The 24119-nt window shown below is 37.2% G+C and overlaps 1 protein-coding gene and 1 pseudogene across 4 annotated transcripts in view; one reads left to right on the top strand and one right to left on the bottom strand.

Moving 5' to 3' along the window:
- The window catches only part of ARHGEF12 (Rho guanine nucleotide exchange factor 12), a 201083-nt gene that overhangs the window by 102519 nt on the left and 74445 nt on the right, over positions 1 to 24119 (bottom strand). For 2 of the 4 annotated variants that reach the window (XM_054592457.1, XM_054592458.1), the window contains 7 exons: positions 13099 to 13197; positions 12418 to 12467; positions 10597 to 10654; positions 8882 to 9060; positions 7010 to 7087; positions 6730 to 6849; positions 4868 to 5008 (listed from right to left, as the gene is read on the bottom strand). In XM_054592457.1, the coding sequence (XP_054448432.1) occupies positions 4868 to 5008; positions 6730 to 6849; positions 7010 to 7087; positions 8882 to 9060; positions 10597 to 10654; positions 12418 to 12467; positions 13099 to 13197 (725 nt within the window). Of the gene's footprint in view, positions 1 to 4867; positions 5009 to 6729; positions 6850 to 7009; positions 7088 to 8881; positions 9061 to 10596; positions 10655 to 12417; positions 12468 to 13098; positions 13198 to 18164; positions 18242 to 24119 lie in introns of all 4 variants that reach the window. The other 2 variants (XM_054592460.1, XM_054592459.1) reach the window with 2 other exon arrangements.
- On the top strand, positions 20267 to 20863 carry LOC129085991 (phosphoglycerate mutase 1-like; annotated as a pseudogene).

Genomic DNA, 24119 nt, shown 5'->3' with positions numbered 1-24119 from the left:
AATGTTTTTCTGCATCTATTGATATGATCATGTGATTTTTGTCTTTCCTTTTGTTTATGTGACGTATTACATTTGTCGACTTGGAAGTACTGCACCATCCTTGCATCCCTGGGATAAATCCCATGCGATCATGGTGTATGATCTATCTTTTTAATGTATTGCTGGATGCGGTTTGCCATTATTTTGTTGAGGATTTTAGCATCTATGTTCACCAGCAATAGTGGCCTGTAGTTTTCTTTCTCTCTAGTGTCTTTATCTGATTTTGGAATTACTGGCCTTATAAAAGAGTTTGGGAGTCTTCCCTCCTCTTGGATTTTTTGAACTGTTTGCATAGAATCAGAGTTAGCTCTACTCTAAATGTCTGGTAAAATTCTTCTGTGAAACCCCACAGCCCAGGACTTTCGTGTGCCAGGAGTGTTTTGATTACTGCTTCAATTTCACCATCTGTTATTTGCCCATTCAGGCTATCTGCTTCTTCTTGACTCAGTGTTGGAGGATTATATGTTTCTAGAAATTTGTCCATTTTGCCCAGGTTTTCAAATTTCTTGGCACATAGTTATTCACAGGAATTTCTTACGAACCTTTGTATTTTTATGGTATTGCTTGTAATTTCACATCTCTCGTTTCTGATTTTATTTATTTGGGTCCTCTTTTTTCTTGATGAGGCTGGCTAAAGGCGTGTCAATTTTGTTTTATCTTTTCAAGCAACCAGCTCCTGGATTTAATGATCCTTTGTACTGTTCTCATAGTCTCTATGTCATTTAATTCTGCTCTGATCTTGATTATTTCCTTCCTTCTGCTCACCCTGGGCTTTGTTTGTTGTTTTCCCTGTAGTTTGTGTAGACGGAGGGTTACGTCATTTATTTGAAATTTTTCTGTCTTTTTTAGGTCGGCCTGTATTGCTATGAACTTCCCTCTCAGGACTGCCTTTGGTGTGTCTCATAGGTTTTTGGTTGTTTTGTGTTCATTTTCATTTGATTCTGGAACTTTTTGGATTTCTTCCTAGATCTCATTATTAACCCATTCATTGTTTAATAACATGCCATTCGGTCTCCACGAGTTTGAGTTTTTTTTGAGTTTTTTCCTTGAGTTTGGTTTCTCGTTTCAAGGCACTGTAATCTGAGAAAATGTTTGATATGATTTCAATTTTCTTAAATTTGTTCAGGCTTGATTTATGTCCTATTGTGTGGTCTACCTTTGAAAATGTCCAATGGGCCTTTGTAAAGAGCATGTATTTTGCTTCTTTGGAGTGAAAGGTTCTGTATATATCAGTTAAGCCCATTTGATCTTGTGTTGTTCAGTGCCGCAATGTCTTTGTTGCTTCTTTGTTTGAAAGATTTGTCCAGTGTTGACAGCTGGGTGTTAACATTTCCTACAATAAGTATGTTGCTGTCTATCTGTTTCTTGAAGTCCTCCAACATTTTCCTTATATATTTGTGTTCTCGAATGTTGGGAGCATATATGTTTACAATGTTTATACCTTCCTGATGGATTCTGCCTTATTGAATTATGAAATGATCTTCTTGGTCTCTTTTTATAGCCTTTGTTTTTAAATCTATTTTGTCTGATATAAGTATTGCTCTCTCAGCTTTTTCTTCTCGTCCATTTGCTTGGAATCTTTTTTTCCAACCCTTTACTTTCAGTCTGCGTAGGTCTTTTGTTCTAAGGTGGGTCTCTTGTAAACAGCGTATGTGCAATTCATGTTTTCTTACCCATTTCAGCTATCTTATGTCTTTTTACTACAGCGTTTAGTTCTTTTATATTTAAAGTTACTACTGAAAGGTACCTATTCATTCCCATTTTTCCTTTTACACCTATATTCCTCTCTCTCTCTCACTCTACATCTTCATCTTCCTAATGCATCCCTGTAGCACATCTTGCAATGCTGGTTTGATGGAGGCATATTCTTTTAACCTTCTTTTGTCTGGGAAAATCCTTATTTCACCTTATTTTTAAATGACAGTCTTGCTAGGTAGAGCAGTCTTGGTTGTAGGACTTTGCTTTTCATGACTTGGAATAATATTTCTTGCCATTCCCTTCTTCCTTGTAGTGTTTCTGTTGCGAAATCAGCTGCTACCCTTATTGGGGCTCCCTTGTATGTTACATACTGTTTCTCCCTTGCTGCCTTTAAGATTCTGTCTTTGTCTTTAACATTGGGTATTTTAATTATGATGTGTATTGGAGTAGGCCTCTTTGGGTTCATCTTGATTGGGACCCTCTGTGCTTCCTGAACTTGTGTGGCCTTTCCCCTCTCCAGGTTTGCAATGTTTTCTGTCATTATTTTTTAAAACAGGTTTTCTATCCCTTGCTCCTCTTCTTCCTCTTCTGGTATTTCTATAATTTGAATATTGTTCCATTTCATGTTATCCTGCAGTTTCCTTAAGCTATCCTCACACTTTTTGAGTCCTTTTTCATGCTGCTCTACCTTGGTATTTCTTTCTCTCTTGTCTTCTAGGTCACTAATTGAGTCCTCTGCTTCATACAGTCCTCTTGTTATTCCTTCTGGTGTATTTTTTTATTTCACATATTGCATTCTTCATTTCTTCCTGGTTCTTTCTATAGTTTCTATTTCCTTTTGCATAGTGTTGTAGTTTCCACTTAATTCCTTGTAGTTTCACTGAGTTCCCTGAGCATCCTCATAACCATTCTTTTGAATTCTATATCTGACAGTTTGCTCACCTCCCCTTCATTTAGCTCTTTTACTGGGATTTATTTCATTCCTTTCGATTGTGGTTTCTCTCTTTGTTCATCATTTTTGGTGACTCTTTTTGTTTGCTTCTGCGTTTCAGGACGCTCTGCTTTGCCAGCTGTCTTCATGGAGTGGACTTCTGTGGTAAGAGTTCTGAGGGACTCAGTGTTTCACTCTCTTTGATATCCTTGTCTGGATGCTTTAGGATGTCCTTTCTTCCATTTGTGTGGGTTCTCTTGTTGTACTTGGGTTTTACCTGTTGGTGGCTTCTTTGTTATTGGGTTTTCCACTCTTGAGGGCGTAATGGCAGTCAAAACTTCCATCTTGTCTTGTATGCTACTGATTGTTAAGTGTGCCCAGCTGATTCTACAGACCTTTCCAGCTCCTGCACATGGCACAGGTTGAGTTCCGTTTTCCCTTCCGATGGTTCAGCAAGGATGGGAGCTCAGTCTGGGCTTCAATGATCATTGATGCAGTTTCCAGCCAACCCCTTTAGAGCACTTTGTGGCTCGCACTCTCTACTCTGCACTGTTGCAGCAGGTTGGCGCTGATAAACCACCTCCTTTTGCACCCCTTTGATCTATCTGTGAGGTGCACTGAGTGGAAGCAAATCACACCCACACTTCACCCTCATTGTTGCATGGCCTCTGCTCATGCAGTCCCTGCATGTTGCACCACAGTTCCTCTTTTGAAAAAAGTTTCTTTGTGTGCTGCTGCCACTCTTAGCCACTGCTGCCCCCTGTCATCAGTCTCAGGGGTACCCTAAGTGGGAGCAAATCACACCCACAAATCCTTCTTCCTTGTTGGCCTGGCAGGTGCACACGTGAGGTCCCTGCCCTGTGCACCTCAGTTCCCCTTTTGAAAAAAAAGTCTCTGTTGGTGCCAATGCCGCTCCAAGCCACTGCCCAGCTTTCCACACAGTCCAACTCTCTGACAAGTCCAGAGTCTATCTCAGTCATGGTCAGTTCCAGCCCACCCCCCCTCTCTGGGAATGTCATGGCTGGTGATTGTTGCCTCATCTTGGGTGCGCCCCCAGCTGTGTGTGTGCCTGCTGCCTTTCTCTCCCCCTCAATGTCTTTACAAGTTCATCTCTCCTGGCACAGGTCTGGGATTCCCCCCGCCCTGGGAGGGGAGGGAGCCACTAGACTGCTATCACTGACCTGGCTCTCCTCCGATATTATCTCCATGGCAGCCACGGTTTCTGGCGCCAGGCCTGGGGGACCTTTCCCGTCCCCTTATAAAATCTCCTTACTGCCCATTTGGAAGCATCTTCTACACACTTTGGCTTCCAAACTTCTTATCAGCTATGATTCTGTTGGCTGTTCACTTTGTTTTTCAGAAGATTAGCTAAGTGTCCCAGTTCAGTGCACAAACAAGTGGGCTGAGGTGCCTCTCTACTTCACTGCCATTCTGTAAAGCACTCTCATTTCCTCATCTTTTTAAAAAATTTTTTGTTTTAATGCAGGTCCCAAACAACTACGCTGAATTCGTGAATCACAATTTTAAAGACAGAGGTTTAGACTACCTTCCTCATCACTTTTAAAAAGGGTTATCTATTCTTAAGTTGTTATTCCTATTGCTGTTTACTACTTACAAAATACTGCTGAGTAACATTGAATTCATATGACTGTGAAGCCACATCATATTCAACTTAAAATATTTTTATTTAACATATATCCATGTACATCTGGATGTATATGGCACTTTCTGGGTTTATCAAAGTGTTACTAACTGGTCTATTAACTGAAGTCTAACAGAACTAAGTCTTTTTCTCTTTGTAATGGTAAAGTGTCCCATGATTCAAGACTGACTCACTCTGACCACAAATGGAGTATTAACATGCCCTTAAAGATAGCAACAGCTGGACTTTCAGTTCAGTAAAAAAGCACTAGCCTTATTAACTTTTGTAACCTCAAATGAGATGCCTGCTGGGAAATTCCATCTGCTCTGAAGAAACAGCTGGCAATGGGTATCCCCGGGAAAAAGAGAAATCTGGAATTAAAAACTCAATATACAATAGTGTCCAGAATTTCTGTTTATCAAATTGCTACATTAAAGATGGCAATGATAAAAAGATTCTAAGTAATAAGAGAACACACCTCTAACTCATGTAACTTAACATCAAATCTAGAGAGGCTGTAAAGAAGAACACAAAAAAATTAAGATGTAAACACTTACATCTGCATTATCACTGCTGGGCCAAGAAGCATCTCCACTGTTAGAATCAATTTTGCCTAGTCCATCACCAGGATCTGCATCTAACTCACTGACTGTTAACGTGTCACCTAAAGGCTTGAAGGATGTACTTACAGCTCCATCCTAAAACAGGTTAAACACACATACAAACACATAAAAAAAAATTTCATTATCAATTGCATAAAGAGAGATGTACCACAAACTCAAGGAGACCACTAAAAGTTGGCCATTTTCATGCGATCAAGAATGATTAAAGATCTTAAAGTTAAAAACATAAATAATTACTAATTTGGGGTTATAAAATGGCAAAGACTTTAGAAAGAGTTAGTGGGACTGAAAGTAAAGAAAAAACAAATAACGTATAACTAAAAGTACACTAAACCAGCAAGTCAGGAGACCTTGTAACTCTGTGACCTTGCATAAGTCATTTAACTAGTTTAGGCTCTAGTTTTCACAACCATATCATGATTTTTAAATAGGCTAGATGATCTTAAAAACATCCTTTTAGTTATATGAATCTGGCTTTCACTTACAGGCATAACTGAGGAAAAATAGTAAATCAACAGCTTTTACTCATTTTAAATGGTACAGGCAACTTATCCATTTTGCTTTTTTCCCCTTTAAATCCTTACCCGAGAACGTACTTAGTGATTTTAAAGAAAGGAAAAGGGAGAGAGAGAGAGACATTTGATGTAAGAGAGGACTGACTGGTTGCCCATCATAGAAGCCCTGATTGAGGACCGAACCTGCAACCTAGGTATGTGCCCTGACCAAGAACCCAACCAGCAACCTCTTGGTTTACAGGATGATGTTCCAACCAACTGAGACACACTGACCAGACCCATTCTGCTTTAAAATGAAGTAGAAGGAGCCTTTCATATCCATCCCAAATCTGAATATTATAGAATATAAATCTGGTTGAAACACAAGTGCTGAGCTATTTTTATGGGACCATCATCTCCATACTTATACCTATGTAGCAAATCCTGTTGATATCTATTTTATTTTACTATTTTTTTAAATTTTTAATTATTATTTGAGAGAGAGAGAGAGAGAGAGCGAGAGCGAGAGCGCGCGCGCCACCAACTTGTTGTTCCGCTTATTTATGCATTCATTGGTTGATTCTTGTATGTGCCCTGACCAGGGATCAAACCTGCAACCTTGGCATACAGGGCTGACAATCTACACAACTGAGCTTCCCAGCCAGGGCCTGCTGCTCTCTATTTTAAAATTACAATAAATTACAGTCATTAAGAATGTGAATATGTTTTGAATTCATCAGACTGAGCTAAAATTCTAGTTCCATCACTTTTGACCTACATGATCTCAATTTATTTAATTTGAGTTTCTTTAAGTGTATAAGTAAAATGGGGGAGAGGGGGACAATAATAGAGTATTTAATCTCTAATTATCTCTATATAATTAATCTCTAATAATCTCTAATCTCATAGGGTCATGGAGACTAAGAAAATGCTTGCCCAAGTACTTAGCACAATGCCTGTCAATTTGTAAAATTTTAGATCCCTACTTAAAAACATAATTGCAGGATGAACCTCAAAACAATAAATATATATATCTAAATACAATTTAGTAATTTGTAACATCAAATCAAAAGCACTCTTTTAAAAATTACTGTGGAACAAAGAATCATTAAACCATAAGCAAGCAAATAATCAGAAGCCCAGATTTCTTTTAGTTAATCATTAGTTCTGTAACATCCTCCACAGGAGCTCCTGCAAGAAAAAGTTAACTTTGTAAAAAAGCAATTGCAACATTCTCTAACACAGTCTGCAGAGAATATGCTCCAGCAAAATGCCGGGTAGCACTTTTAATAGTATTGCTACCTGAGCAGAGCCCGTGGCTTTGGATAACTGTTCTTGCAATTGAGGAATATGTTTCCTGGCCTCTTGGATCTCTTTTAGCAATCTCTGGGCAGGTGTTCGGTTGTAATCTTCCTGCAATAACTGAAAAGTCATAAAAATATTTTGATATTAATTACTTATGTCAAGAAAATAGAGAAAAAATCTATTCTTAATCAAATAGCTGATGGCACTGCTTGATTGTGATTACAAAAAATACCAACTCACAATCTGGCCTGTGAACAGCCCTTCCCTAATTTAGTACCTGTAGCCGTTCCTGTTCTTTCTGTAACATTTTTCTCAGAATTTCTACTTTCTGGTTATGAACCACATTGTTTTCCTCCTAGAAAAAGATAAAAAACAAACAAACAAACAAAGAACCAATAAAGGGAAAGTGAAACTAAAATAAATAGTGAAAACGAGACATACAATGTTATGCCTCAGCTCTAATTTACAATACCTATTAGGATTCTCCTTATTTGTAGCACTTACACGGACTTTTAGACATGACACTAAAAATAAAAGGTAACAGGGAAATTACAGCCTTTTTCACTTTTACTAGACTAGATCAAGAAAACATTAAATATTGATATTATTTGGAAAAATAAAGTTGCCTTAAGTATAAAAATAATACTAATCTTTTACCTTTAAATCTGTACAATCAATCCCCATTCATGGCTCAAATTCCCAGTACTTCCTACCTGAAATACTAAGATAGCTCCCTACCTCACTTCACATCATCTTCCTTATTTCAAAACTCCATATTTTATCAAATTAGTCTTCCTAATATCCTGTTATAATCATATCACTCTCTTGCTCAAAAAAAAAGTTTTAATGGTTGTCAGTGTTTATCCAGTTACATGTAAAGTAGCCCGGTAGTTGTGATTTTTGAAAACAAATAGTCTTACTTTTTTCAAGCTCATATCCCACTACATAAATCTTTAAAAGGCACCAAGCAAACAACAGTCCTAGCTAACAGTACTTCCTCTACCTGGCTTTCCCTCCTTTCCACTGCCACCACTTAAATGTTACCTGTTTTTCAAGGCTCAATTCAAAAAACAGCTTTCCATGAAGTCCTTCCTTATCACAACTGGATGTACTCTTTCCCTCCTTTGAATTCTTTAGAACTTAGTATTCTTCTTCCCTCATGTCACATTCTGCCTTTCTACTGTAATTACTTGTATACTCTTGATTCAATCTCAAACAACAAAGTCTTATTAAGTACCTACTATATGCCAGGCACTATCAGGGGTGTCCAACCTGCAGCCTACGGGCTACATGCATACCAGGATGACTATCAATGTGGCCCAACACAAAATCATAAATTTACTTAAAATATTCTGAGATCTGTTAGTGATTATGTGTTTGTTGCAATGTATTTAACGTGTGGCCCAAGAAAGCTCTTGTTCTTCCAGTGTGGCCCAGAGACGCCAAAAGGTTGGAGACCCCTGAGTAGATATTTTTTTCAGGCAATAGGGACTCAATAGTAAATAAACAAACAAACAAACAAAAACCCTTGTCCTTTTAAAGTATATATTATTAGATAATAAGGATTTTGAGTATAGGATATCTTAAGTTTTGTGAGTGGCAACCTGTTTTGTGTATGGTAAGTGTTTATTATTTGTTGAATTAAAATCTCCTCTCCCAATACTCAACAACCATTCCAAATTACAATTGACACTTGAATGACGTGGCGGAAGGGGTGTCAAGCCCCTGTGCAGTCAAAAATCTGCATGTAACTTTTGACTCCCACAAAAAATTATTAATAGCCTATTATTGAATGGAAGCCTTACCAATAACAAAAAGTCGATTAACACATATTTTTCATATGTTATATGTATAGAATACTGAGTTCTTACAATAAAGAAAGGTAGAGAAAAGAAAATGTTAATCAAGAAAATCACAAGGAAGAGAAAAATACAGTGCTGTATGTATTTATTGAAAAAAAAATCCATGTTTAGTGGATTTCAAACCCATGTTGTACAAGGGTCAACTATACTATATAATTATTGTATTAGAAAGTTACTTTCTAGAATCTTGCACTTAAGTGTATTTATCAGTTCAGTACTTCAAAACTCTGAATACAAAGCGAAGGCATTATGCTACTGAGCATTTACAAAGAAGCTTTCCCACTCACCTCCATAAGCACAGGACTAGTAATTCTCTCCATATTCCCAGATGTTCCAGGTGAATGAGGGGATGTCATAATGGGAGACATATGTCCAGTGACTGATGGTTCTACTTCAGAATCAGAAAGCAGAATTTGGGGCGACCCAGGTGGGCGTCCCTGAACAGTGAGAGCTACATAGGAACCAGCTTGGGTTGAGGAGATAAAAGAGGAATGAAGGGAAAATAACATTATAAAAAATTTTACAGCAGTTCACTACTTAGTCTTTGACATTTGTAAAAAAGTCCAGTCATGTGCAAAAGTTTCATCATCTGCTAACCACTTGTCCATATAAAAAGAATCCAATTTGTCTTTTTTATGACACTTCTAAAAATCTAAAACAATGTCATTTTCAGATAGCAAATTACTACTCATCCCATTACCTAAAAGCAAATAAAATTTGTAGCCCCTTGATTTTTAAAAAAGATTTTATTTATTTTTAGAGAGGGGAAGGGAGGGAAAAGTGAGAGAGAGAAACATCAATGTGGGGTTGTCTCTCGTGTGCCCCCTAAAGGGGACCTGGCCCGCAACCGAGGCATGTGCCCTGACTGGGAATTGAACTGGAGATCCTTTGGTTCTCAGCCTGGCTCTCAATCCACTGAGCCACACCATCCAGGGCTGACTCTTTTTAATTAGAGAAGAGTGAGTAAATATGAATTATCTACTAATGGCTATGTTTAATTAATTTCTTAAATGAAAATTTTAAAAATCATATTTTAAGACGATAGTAATTTCATCTTTAGATATTAGGCAGAGTTTAATTTTCTAGAATATAATGATACGATTTTAAATTAACTTTACAACATAACACTGACAAAAAAATCCAACAAAAACTAAGAAAAAACTCGATAAATAAGCTGTGAGTTTTCATTTTAAAAATTTGGAGAAGACAGAAATTCACTAGGTATATTAACTGGGAAAAAAACTACAGAAAGCAAAACTAACCATAACCAAAAATACTCAATAGAAGACATTCATCATTTATCTAGCATCAAGAAGAAATGAGAATTTCCAGATAGAGGACTTCTTTAGGTAACTGACCTTTAATAGACAAAAATCTCTCTCTTAAGACTTTTCAATAGAACTTTTAAATGTATTTCACGTTTTTTTCACAATGTAACCTAATCATGGAACTCAGAGTCAGTTATTTCACAATGTCTGAGATTCTAAAAACTTTTTTTATTTTACAGTTAATGGTCACGAAAGCTAAGATTTGGGGGAATTTTAAGTATATACATTTTTTAAGGTTTTCCAGTTCACCCAGGTCACTGCATACAATTTCTCAATCTCCTCCTTCTCAGGTGCCTTAGACATTTCTTTCAAATATATGCTTTCAATATTACCAAGACAAAAAGGATATTATAATCAACTATAAAAATGAAGTTCACATACTATAATTATGAAGAATTTTCACCTCAGACTTTCCTTTACTTCAGGAGTCAGCAAACACTTGTCAAGGGACTCAACCTAGCCCACATACTGTTTTGGCGAATAAAGTTTTATTGAAACACAGCCATACCCATTCATTTATATGGGTCTATGACTCTTCCCATGCTGCAAGGACAGAGTCAAGCAGTAAATCATATTGTCAACAAAGCCTAAAATATTTGCTATATAGTCTATTATAGAAAATGTTTGTTAATCCTTGCACAAGGTTTTGAGAAAACAAAGTAACATTCACCTACATTTGATTAACTTTACCACCTCCAAATGGTTTGAATGAGTCACCAGTGTTCCATTCACCTGCAAGAAAATGATAATTGTATATGTCCAATACATTCTATTGAGACAATGAGTAAACTTATTTCAAGAATTACTATATACAGTATATACAATAATAAACAAAGCTATGTATATATTAAAATATGTATATATTTGATTTAATATTCACTTTTACCACTATTCTATAAGTTATACTTAGCAACAAAATGAACTTGAACACAAAAAAAAGGCCTTGATTTAAAGGGCACTACAATGTATTCACCATGACAGATGACAAAACAAACCATGCAAAATATTTACAAATCCTTCACGGTGGAGGGCACTTGCAAATAGAAAACATTTCTTTGTTTGTAATTACAAATTCAGTAATTTGTCAAAATCATAATGTATTTTTAAAACATGGAAAAATAAATATTTCCAAGATAATATTCCACTTACTTTTAGTTTCCTAATTATGACCTAATGTTTACAAAGAAAATTAATTTTAAGAGGCTCAATGTTAGAAACATTATCCAAAGTCTCCAATAAACAAAATAAATTAAGGCATAACAAATATGCCTTAATGTAACATTAAAAATATTTTTTTCTCTGACACAAATGATATTGATTTTTATAAGTTCAAATATATCAGTATATAAAATAGAAGTAAAAGTATATTCATCGTGCCCATCAGAGATTACTTGTTAACCATGATGTTTAATCTTTGAGCCATTATTCTAGTTCACACACCACCTACACAGATACATATAAATATGCATTATAACTGCTTTCTTTTTCTGCAAATAAATACTTTTTCTTGCATTGTAGGTATCTTTCTTTATCGGTACACAAATTCTTTTTAAAAGCTGCAGATAAAAAGCAAATTATTTCTCTAGCTCTAAGTTTATAAGTCTTCAAAATGATAATGCTGAAATAAATTTACCTGTACACATATCCTTCATGTTTGTATACTTATTTCTTTACATATGTTCCTAAAAGCAAAACTGCTGATCAAAGGTATATACGTAAAGTATATAACTTTTGATATATATTCACAAATTTCCATCCAAACAGATTTTACCTAATTTATAAGGTCTGTCCAGAAAAAGTACAGCCAGTGTTAATACTATGAGAACGGTTCACATGACTTCGATATAACCAGGCAGCCAAGAAAAGTGGACTGAAATATACATGCAAAACAATGATGACTTCACTGTACTAATCAGTGGGGGTGATAGACTCTGTTGAGTGAACATGTGTACTATGTGGCCATCGCATTCAAAATGACTGAGTAGAACAACGAATCTGCATCAAATTTTGCATTAAGCTTGAACATTCCTCTGTGGAAACTACGTGGAATATTCAGAAGACTGCAGCTACGGGTCATGACAACACACCCACTCATGTATCACATCTTGTGCAGTATTTTGGTGAAACAATAAATCACTCTGGTGACTCAGCCCCACTACAGCCCAGACTTCCGGCTTTTCCCAAAACTAAAATCACCTTTAAAAGGGAAGAAATTTTAGACCATCAGTGAGATTCAGGAAAATATGATGGGACAGCTGAGGTCCCACACAGTGGGATTAGAATTTCTTGCTAAAAACTTATTTATTCAAGCCTTTTATTATGCCTTTCGGTATAGGCTAATATTAAAATAAATGAAATAAGTTTTTATAGTCCACAAACCCATCATATGTCAAGTGCTCCTTTTTATAAAAATCCCAAGGAAAAAATCAAAATATGGCTAATATATGCTGTTTTTTAAAATTCTACCTTAAATTCTGTAATTGTGTTTTCCTTACCTTGATGATTCGATCCCCTGTCTGTACTCCAGCCCGCATGGCTGCTCCATCTATAAGAGAAATTAATTACTTAAAATGTAACTCATTTGAATTGATTGATAACCTCCTTGAAACAGATGCAGCATAACAGAGTGCTCAAGAACATGGGCTGTAAATTCAGACAGACTTAGGTTCAAATGCTGCCTCTGCCACTCACTAGTTGTGTGACCCTGGACTGATTTTATATTTGTTCATCTAAGCCTCAATATCACCTATAAAATAGGGATAAAAAAACATACCTGAAACTACAGCACCCAACATAAAGGAATTATTCAATATATGGCAATAGCAGTAAAAGATATTACTGTTGTTTTAGAAAAAAGAATGGGTATTTTTGAGCCTATAACCATCTGCTTAATCTGTCTCTACCAAAATATCTTTGTAACACAAACTTCTATAAGCAATGATGCATCACGACCAAAGAGTTATGTGGTTTATAAAACCATAAAGTACACAGAAAATCAACGGGGGGAAATTCATACCTCAAACTATGACACTAATGTCATAACACAAATCTAGCAAAACAGACCACGTAACCTGCAATGTATGTCATTATCTTATTTTGGGCAATAGACTCTGTAAGTTTTTCTATTCTTACTCTGTTTGCTTTCAAGTGACAAGACAATTTGAAAAATGTCTTGCCTTCTTTGACAGACTGTACGAAGACTGGATTGTCTCCACTGACCGTCAGCCCAAATCCATTGTCATCCTTCTGGATGATCACACAACGCTGAACAAGACCTGCTCAAGAACCACAGGGTAAAAAGAGAAGGAAGAGAAAAATAAAGAGAAAAAAGACAATATTTACATATTAGTAATGAAATGTATTCTTTCTGGAGAAATACAAGGTAGCACTTGAAACCCAGATATAAAATAAGAGAACTAACCCCATGAACAAAACAAACACTAGAACATCATAAAGTCATATATATTGGCTTCTCACTGGAGAGGGAGAGTATAATTGCTCCAAGGTTAAAAACAGGTATGGCAAACTGGAAAAGATGAAGTATTAGAGAGGAGATAGAAGAAAAGTCATTCACGCCTGTGCTCTTATGTGTAATATAAAATTACTATCATACTATCCTGTGTTTTTATGCTCTTACTGGTGTTTAACACCCCCCACCCAAAATAAAAACATTCTGAAACATTAGACTGTAAGCAGTAAACTCTAGAGAAATCCAATTTCACTCTCAAGAAAACATACTTAGAAAGGAGATGCTTGCAGAGGACCTGCAGCTCTTCTAAAAGAAAGAAAAAGGAAAAAATTCAAGGGAAAAAAAAAGACCTTGGCTCAAAGTAAAAAGGGAGAAAAAAGCAGAAAAGATTAAAAAAATCTGTAAACTTAAACAGTTCTTTTATCTCTGTAATATATTGACCTGATTCCTACAGGAGAATTCATTTTCCTTCCAGTTAAAAAATCAAATCAAAATTGTCAAAGCAAGGTGAGAGAGAGGACCCAATAAAAAGAACAGGTATGTCACAGAACAGAAGAACCCTGATTAGTGTGCCCGGCTGTTTCACTATGGATCAGATATGATAATCCTGAACTCTGTTAACCAAAGATTTAATACACACTTTCAGTTTTACAGAATCTAATCATTTCATCAAAAATCAATATACATGTAAAATAACACAAGTATAATGAAGAGTAGAAAATAACATTCAAAATAAAAAAGTTTATACAGAACCATAGTTTTTTACATAAGTCTGATGTACAAAACAAAGGATATGTTAAAGATTGCATATTTTCATATAGATTTAGACATATGAGATATGTCCAGAAGGTATCCAGCCATGTAGTATGAAAAAAAATACAGACATTAATTGAAGAAGATACAAGGAACATTGTATATAGGACAGTGATGCCTCAGTCCCCTTCAAGGTAGCCACCCTGGGACCTCACACAGTTCTCCCAATCACCATCAGCTGCCCTGTTGTATTTTCCTGAATTTCATCAACATTCTGAAATCTCTAGCCATTCAAAGGTGATTTTAGTTTTGGGAAAAACCAGAAGTCGCAGGGTGCCAAATCTGGTATGTAGGGGAGCTGAGTCACCTAGATGATTTGATATTTCACACACACACACACACAAAAATGCACGAGACATGATGCATGAGCAGGCACAATGTCGTGAAGAAGTCGTCATTCATCAGTTGCCCATAGCTTCGGCCTTCTGAATCATCTGAATAGTTTCCGCAGAAGAATATTCAAGCTTAACGAAAAATTTGATGCAGATTCATTGCTTTACTCACTCAGTCATTTTGAATGCAATGGCCACACAGGACCCAAACTCATTCAACGGCATATATCACCCCCACCGACTAGTACAGTGAAGTCATCATTGTTCACACATGCACATTCCAGTCCACTCTCCTTGGCTGCCAGGTTATACAGATGAACTGTTCTCCTTATTATTAACAACAGCTGTACATTTTCCAAACAGATCTCATATATGGTTCTTGCTGTTAATGAAATATCATGAATATGTGTGCCTACTACATAGAAATGTCTGAAGTAACTGAATCCTAGCATGAACAATATGAATCTTAAATTTACAAAAATTAACTTAAATCAGATCATGCACCTAAACATAAACTTTTTCATGAGAAAACATAGAAGAAAATCTTCAAGACCTTAAGGTAGTCAGATTGTCTAAGATGCCAAAATGCATCAACTGTAAAAGAAAAAAAAAAAGGTAAATTGAACTCAAAATTTAGAACTCTTGCTCTTCTAAAAGACAGTAAGAAAATGAAAAGACAAGCCACAGACTAGGAGAAAATATTCACAAAAAAGTACCTGATAAAGAACTCAAGTCCAAATTAAAAAGAAAAAACAATTTTACAATTCAAAAATAGAAGATGTTTTAAAAGGGACAAAAGATTTGAAAAAACACATCACAAAGGAAGATACACCAATGGTCAATAAGCACATGCAAAGACCCTCAATGTCTGTAGTCATCAGAAAGATATAAATTAAAATAACCCTGAGGAGACCATTACACATAAATAGAAATTGCTTTAAAAAAAAAAAACAACTTAAAATACCAAATGTTGGCATGGATTTGGAGCAACTGGAATGCTCATACCTACTGATGGGAGTGTAAAATGACACACTATGAAAAAGAGTTCAGAAACTTCTTAGAAAAATAAGCACACACTTAAATGTAACCCAACTATTTCACTCACAAGAGAAATGAAAACTCATGTCCACATAAATACTGGTAGGCAATGTTGACAGCCGTTTTTTGTTCATAAAAGCTCAAAACTAGAAAATAAAACAAGAGCTACTCACATATGCAACACTCATGTATGAATCACAACATTTATGTTAAGCAAAATAGGAGATACAAAAGGCAGTAAACACTATATGAATGAGATGTAAAACAGACAGAACTAAACTATGGTGACAAATCAGATTAGTGACTGCCTAGGAGCAGGATGGTGAGAATGATTGCAAAGGAACATTAAGGAACTTCTGGGGATGATGGAAATGTCCTATATCTTAATTAAGGTAAAGGAGACATGAGTATATTCATTTCTCAAAACTCAGTGAACTGCACACCTAAAATGGATTAATCCTATTTCATGTAAATTATATCCCAAGAAAGTTGATTTTTGACTTTAGGAAAGTGTTATCCCTCAACTCAAGAGACTACTCAATACTAAATAGCATCTGAATTCACCACTCCCACAAAACAGTAAATTGTAATGAGGGTAAATAAAGGATAATCCATCCAAATTCAACTTTCTTCCTTTGCTTAATGTTGCGTCTTTGTTAGTGAAAGTTAAAAGTTTGCATGTTTGTATATTTTACTGTAATATAGGGAATATAAAGTAATTAATTTAATGCCTGACACATATTAAGGGCTCATAAATGTTAAGTATCATTTTATTATGATTGAGGATATGTTGCCTTGGAATTTCCTAATCAAATTTATATTACTTATCTATCAACGCTATCAATTAAAAATCAATGAAAAACACTTTTGTTTTAATAAACTCCTATCGTTTTTGCAAATTCTCCTTTAAAAGGATCAATCCACATTTATGTTTTAGTCTAAATTTTGTTTTGTTAATAGACAAGCAAATTAGTTTTTTTTGTTTTGTTTTTTATTGCATTTGTATCTATTACCATTTATCCCCCATACTCCTTCTACCTCCACCCAATGCCCGCTCCTCTCCCCACAACCACCACACTTTCGTACAAGCAAATTAGTTTTAAATGAGACAGGAAGGGAGAAAAAAAACTGAACAGAGTATAGGGCTTCTTGTGATAGGTAACCTCAGAAGATGAGAGACAAATGTAAAGTTTCAAGAAACTCAGCACTTCCTCTTTTAAGCTTTTCCTGAATATCCATACAGGGATAAGTGAGCCCTTGTAGACTCCCACTACCCCCTCTATTTACTCCATAGTGTCATTTGATTTGTATTTGTTTTTATCTTTCGTAAGATTATATGCTCCAAGAGCACAGGGGTTCTATCTTGTTTACAATCTTATCTCAGGATCTGGTGTATATTCTGGCATAGAAAAAACTTTTTAAAAAATTGGTAATAAATTAATGAGAATTGGAAAAATAGAGGAGCCTAGGAATGGAGGGAATCTCAGAAAGAGAGGTATCTAAGAGAGGAAAAAAAAAAAGCACCACACACAGTCAACTTTAACAAATATGCCTAGGGTCCTAACATACTGTTAAGGTTTTAGTAAATATAATAGGATTCCCTAAAATTACTGCAAACCTGTATTCCCCAGTTCAAAACTGTTCAGCCTGATAACTTTTGCTTTTAATTCTACATCAAAAAAAGATGAGGAACAAAGGATAAAGAGGAAAAGGAGAAAGAACTATGTGCACATCCTATTCATCTTTCTCCTCTACCCAACCCCACTGTATTGTCCATTTATTATTAAGTCCATCTGCTAATTTGAGAGTTTGATGTACTTCAACACATAAGAATTACTAGACCAATACAAGAAGAAAACATACCCTATATATACAGCCAATTTAGAATCTATAGATTTCAAATCTATGACATCTGCACAAACTTAATTACCTGAAAACCAAGTTGTAATATCATTCAAAATTCAAAAATCCAGCCTCTCAAATGCTTAGATCTATTATGTTCCTTTCCATTCAAAATCAAATAACATGTTTCTCTTTTTAATTCAGAATGATATTCTACTTGGTGTAGACCAGAAGCTATTCTAACCCACCATGCGGAATAAATCTCACCCTTAACACTGAAATCACCAATACTGACTAATTATTATCTCTCAAATGTCTTTTTCTCTCACACACACACACACACACACACACACACACACACACACACACACACACAAATCCACTTACTCATTTTAGCAAGTTTGTACTGATCATCAGTCAAATAGTTAACATTGTAGTCTGCAGATGTGAGGAATACAAATCTACTATAACTCTGCTCTCAAAAACCTTAAAATCTTGGCAAGGAAGAACACAGAGAAACAAAGAGGGAAACAATGACAATGTTCTACTACGAATCAAAGTTTGGTACAGATAACTGGCCCTATATGTTATAAAAGAAAGGAAAAATAAAAGTGGACTCCTGACCCTAAAAGAGCCATTTTTGAATTTGATTTTTTACCTTTTCTGATACTAACACATATAGTCCATGGTTTGTTTGTTATGCTAAATCCCTTAATTGTCTAGTATAAAAATTATTAACTATACTTACCATACAGATGTGTTTATCTCTCAATATGCATTTTCATAAGGTCACAAAATTTCAATACCGTGAGCTGCATCCAAGCACTATGCATGAAGACAAGCAGAAAAAGCAGTAATAGTAATACTGTAAAAGACTGCCACTGGAGGAGGCAGGGGGGAGGGAGAAAACCCCAAGACCTAATTGAAGATTAAAAGCAGCTTGCCCTCCCTTGAAAGGGAGGGGCTGCCTGAGGAGGAAGATTGTCTGAGGCCAGATCATGCAGCTTGTGACTTGGCAAAAGGGAGCTTGTACAGAGCATGCATGATTGTGGAGACTTTGCCCCCTTACACAACATGGCAGCTGGAAGAGAGGCAAAGGCAAATATGGCCAACCTCATTTGGTTGAAAAGCTGGTCACTGCCACTGGCTTACAGAGCGCATGGGATTCTGGGAGAATACATAAATAGTAGGCAGGCAGATCCTCCCTCTCTTGGCTTGGAGTCTCTTGCTCTCTTGGCTTTCGGGGCTCTTGCTTTGCCCTGCTCCTTGCACAGGAGTGGCAGATGTGTGGCTCACCTAGGGCTTAGGTCCTGTGTGGTTGGAAGCAAGCTCCCTTGAGGCAGGGCCCCATACTGGGAAAGGTGCCTTGCGAAGCTCTAGCCTTTGGGATGCTATGACCCAGTGCAGCATGGCACATGGGTCCTGGACTACTTCCTCTCTCTCACCCTGAGAGCAGTGTACAAAGACTGAGAGAGCAACACATGGAGGCCTGAGCTGGGAAATTCCTCATGAATGGAGCTTTCTGTACATGACTGTCTGAAGTGATCTAGCAGTGCACCCAGACCCTGAGAGAGAGCTGCTGCAAGATGATGGTGACTCAAACCTACAAGTGCATATCCCAGAGAGGCTGGAGACCTGTTTGCATGGCTGGCTTAAGCTCCAAAAAGACAGATAAGAAAAAATGGGGAACCGTGGGGCGTGGGTTTGGTTTCCAATCTTTTTGGGAGCAAGGGAGGTTCTGTGCCTTGCAGAAGAGAAGGGTCAGAGCAGGAATGCTCCCAGCCCCTCTAAATTAGGAACACTGTTAATAAAAACCTACTTCCTTCCATACAAATCTTTGTGTTATGTGTATACATGGCAAAAAGCAGCCAGACCCCGTGGTGCCAGGTTAGAATACTTCTTTGTTCTCATTGTTCTTAGTGTCATATTAAGATTTTTTCCACAATTATACATATTTTAGTACATATAAAGTATTAGTAAACTACTGTATACCCCTATTACTGTGTTTACCAAAATGTATCACAATGTTTTCTTTGTACTAGACTGAGGACTTCCAGAAAGCAGGAACAGTCTCCTATTATCTTTTTATCCCTATCACTTACAGTGCATGGCATATAAAGGTGCTCAATGAGATTCTGAAAGCCATGAGATTCTCAGTGAGAACCTATTAGTAAATTTGATTTTGTGTTACATAAAATAAATTTTAAATAAATCACACCCAATTACTTTTTAAGAAAAAGTAAAATCATAGATCTGAAAACTATGCAAAGTAGAGAAATACAGTACTTCTATAAGGACACTAAACCTTCTGCCCTGGCTAATTCTACCTAAAATAATTTGATTTCCATCTACCCTAAAATAACTCCTCTAGTTGCAAACATATTTTTCTTTATTTCCTGTATTTTAAGGCTTATGATATTTCACCTGGAAACTGATAACAGATATCAGGCATCATGTCATCAGTGAAATAAAGATGTCCTATTAACTTTATGCAATCACTATCATTTCTTCAATTTTATTTTCTCTTTCTAATGAAAGATTTTTTTCCTTTTATAATAATAATTATCTTCTCATGATGAAAAGGTAGTTTCCAACTCAAAAGGTAATTATCAAGAATTGTATTTTCGAAATGAAAAAAATAATCTTTGTAATGTTTTGGGGTAGAGAAGGTAAGAAGTCATGAAAAGGTACTTAAAATAGGTGAGAAAGTTTCACTATAATACATTCCTGGAAAAAAGCAACACCTATACTGCCAAATAGCAAATCAATGAAAATGGAGTGTTAAATACATAAGGCAACATGCTAACCTTCCACATCACGTTTACTTTAATGAAAGCGCTTTAGTCTTTTATTACATGATCAAACTTTTCTAATTCTCACTTCTTAAGAATTAGCATCAAGGACAAATGTGGCCGCCTGTAGTGAGGACTTGGTGTCTCAATGAGTGGCACTATGGGGGTCTGACTGGACTTAATAAAGCATATCTGCTGCCAAGCATGGCGAGGCCCAGGTAAAGGTCTGAAGGTGCTCCTATGATGTCCCACCACCACCGATGGAGCCTGACCATTCATTCCTTCTACAGCAAAATCGGTAAGGATCGCAGGTACACAGACCTCAGTGAAGATCAGCTACTTTCCTGTGAGAGTCTGAAGGACACTACTGTCAGAGCTCTGCCCTTTTGGAGTGAAGAAATAGTTCCCCAGATCAAAGAGGGGAAACAGGTGCTGATTGCAGCCCATGGCAACCGCCTTCGGGGCATCACCAAGCACCTGGAGGGTCTCTCTGAAGAGGCTATCATGGAGCTGAATCTGCTGACTGGTATTCCCATTGTCTATGACTTGGACAAGAACTTGAAGCCCATCAAGCCCATGCAGTTCCTGGGGGGATGAAGAGACCATCTGTAGAGCCATGGAGGCTGTGGCTGCCCAGAGCAAGGCCAAGAAATGAAGGCAAGCAGGCAGACTACTTTCCCAGTGACACCCTCCCTGCGCATCCCATTCCTCTGCATCTCTCCTGTGTACATGTCATACTGACCACATCTGTAGGCACCTTAAGTTGTAGATGCAGATGGGGACTGGTGGCTCCTAATTTTGTTTCAGCCATTTTGTCTCTTGCACCCACTCCCTTCATGCAACCTAGTCAGAATGGCACCTCTGGGGCTGGGTTCTCTGTCCAAACGAAGAGATGACTTTTATTCAAAAGAGTCTAGAAGTAGTAACTCTGGTTTCCTGCTAGTGCTTTTTTTTATTACTAAGGACCTGCTTGAGTAGGGGGATAGGGAGGAACCATGATAAGGCGTGACCAATGAGGAGGCAAGAGAGCCTATCTGTTCCCAGGAGTAGTCCTTGCTAGTTTGTAGTCAGGTGACTGACTGGGGGCTTTAGTCATTCCAGAGGAAGATGAATGGATACATGGTGATTCAAACATTTTCTCCCTGGCCCCAGAAAAGCTGGCTCCAGATGACTGGGATCAATTCTAAATGTTTATGTGTTGTATTTACTTTTACAAAAAAAAAAGTGTGTGTGTGTGTGTGTGTAAAGAATAATACAAAACAAAAACCCTTCTGGGGTTTCTAGTGGTGGTTGAAATATTCCCACATGTGATCATCACTAAATATGCCATTCCTCACATCAGGATAGGATGAGCTCCTTGACTTGTAAGGGGTAGGAGTTCATCCTTCTGTGTGTTTTAGAGTCCCTCCCTTGTCTTGTTGTGTCACGGCAGTGAAATGTCTCTTGATAATGTGTGTCTTTCACTGCATCTGATTCCTGAATTGTGTTCCAGTTGCTTGGCCTGGTCACTTAGACCCAGCACACATTTTGAGCTTAACTACTAAGTCTTTTTTCCAGATCAGTATAATAAAGGAGTCATGTGCAATTAAAAAAAAAAATTAGCATCAAGGAAAGGTGTGGGGAAAAAAGCCATGGGCAACCTCATAAAAACAACTCATTTTTAAACTGCTGCCAGACAGACATGTTTTATGACTAGGACCTCAGATAACCCTTTGATTACGAAGCTTCTTGATTCTAAATGCACAATGCTATCCACAAGAGGTGACTTAAGTTCCACGTATGCTGATTTCTTTAAGTTATTACTACCAACAGCAAGTCTCATTTCTAAGATACATTTTCTGAGGACGTTTGGCCAAGATGGAGGTGGAGGTAGATACATTTTGCCTCCTCCCAAAACCAAAAGGACAACAACAAACTTAAAAACAAAACACAACCAGAACTGCCAGAAAATCGAACTGTATGGAAGTCTGACAACCAAGGAAATAAAGAAGAAGCATTCATCCAGATTGGTAGCAGTGGCAGAAATGGGCAGATGGGATGGAGAGGATGGCTGGAGGACTGGGCAGGTGAGATGGCAGCTGGCAGTCCCACATTTGCGTGCTTATAAACCAGGAGATAAGCCAGGAGGAACGAGACAGACCATGCAACCCAGGGTTCCAGCACAGGAAGAGAAAGCCTCAAAACGTCTGGCTGTAAAAACCTGTTGGGGTTGCAGCAGCGGAGAAACTCCCAGCCTCACAGGTGTGTTCATTGGAGAGACCCACAAGGTCCTAGAATATACACAAGCTCACCCACCTGGGAACCAGCACCAGGATCGCCCGGTTTGCTTGTGGGTAGCGGGGAAAGCGACTGAAAGCAGGCCAAGCTGAGTAAGCGGCATTGTTCCCTCTTAGAACTCTCCCCTACATACAATGCCACTACCCAGGGAGGAGAGTTGCCCCATCCTGGCCAATATCTAAGGCTCCACTCATTACAACATAACAGATGCGCCAAGACAAAGAAATATGGCCCAAATGAAAGAACAGATCAAACCTCCAAAAATAGAACTAAGCAATAAACAGATAGATAGCCAGCCTATCATATGCGCAGTTCAAAACACTGGTAATCAGGATGCTCACAGCAGTGGTTGAGAATGGATGTATAATAGAGGAAAAAATGAAGGCTGTGCAAAGTGAAATAAAGAAAAATACACAGGGAACCAATGGTGAAGAGAAGGAAACCAGGACTCAAATCAATGATTTAGAACAGAAGGAAGAAATAAACATTCAACCAGAACAGAATGAAGAAACAAGAATTCAAAAAATTGAGGAGAGGCTTAGGAACCTCTGGGACAACTTTAAATGTTCCAACATCCGAATCATAGGGGTGCCAGAAGGAGGAGAGGAAGAGCAAGACATTGAAAACTTTTCTGGAAAGATAATGAAGGAAAACTTCCCCAATATGGCAAAGCAAAGTGACTTCCAGGAGACCCAGGAAGCTCAGAGAGTTCCAAAGAACTTGGACCCAAGGAAGCACACACCAAGGCACATCATAATTACATTACCCAAAATTAAAGATAAGGAGAGAATCTTAAAAGCAGCAAGAGGAAAGTAGAGTTACCTACAAAGGAGTTCCCATAAGGTTATCAGATGATTTCTCAAAAGAAACCTTTCAGGCAAGAAGGGGCTGAAAAGAAGTATTCAAAGTCATGAAAGATTACTCTACACTCAAGATTACTCTATCCAGCAAAGCTATCATTTAGAATGGAAGGGCAGATTATGTGTTTCCCAGATGAGGTAAAGTTAAAGGAGTTCATCATCACCAAGCCCTAATTATATGAAAGGTTAAAGGGACTTAATTAAGAAAAAGAAGATCAAAACTATGAACAGTAAAATGACAACAAACGTAACTATCAAGAACTGAACCTAAAAAAAACAAAAACAAACTAAGCAAACAGAATAGCAACAGCATCACAGAAATGGAGATCACATGGAGGGTTATCAGAGGAGAGGGGGAGCAGGGAGAATGGGGGGAACGGTACATGGAGCAAAAAGCATAAATGGTAGGTACAAAATAGACAGGGGGAGGTTAAGAACAGTATAGGAAATGGAGAAGCCAAAGAACTTGTATGTATGACCCATGGACATGAACTAAGGAGGGGGTGGAATACTGGTGTGAAGGGTGGTGCAAGGCAGAGGGGAATAAAGGGGAGAAAAAAAAATGGGACAACTGTAATAGCATAATCAATAAAATATACTTTAAAAAACACAAAAGAAATAAAAAATAAGTTACATTTTCTTCTACCTTATAATTTTTCAGTAGAAAAATCCAATTGAGATGAGTCAATACCTTCTTTATCCACCAATTCTCTTTACTATGATACCCCAAATCTCAAAAAGCACTCACTCAAAACTGAGTGAGTTGCCATCAGG

Source organism: Pteronotus mesoamericanus, unplaced genomic scaffold (genome assembly GCF_021234165.1).
Source record: "Pteronotus mesoamericanus isolate MK-2021 breed Mesoamerican mustached bat unplaced genomic scaffold, CSHL_Meso_final scaffold_36, whole genome shotgun sequence".
NCBI classification, from domain to species: Eukaryota; Metazoa; Chordata; class Mammalia; order Chiroptera; family Mormoopidae; genus Pteronotus; species Pteronotus mesoamericanus.
The sequence above is the reverse complement of the archived record's forward strand: the minus strand, read 5'-3'. Positions and strand labels throughout refer to the sequence as shown.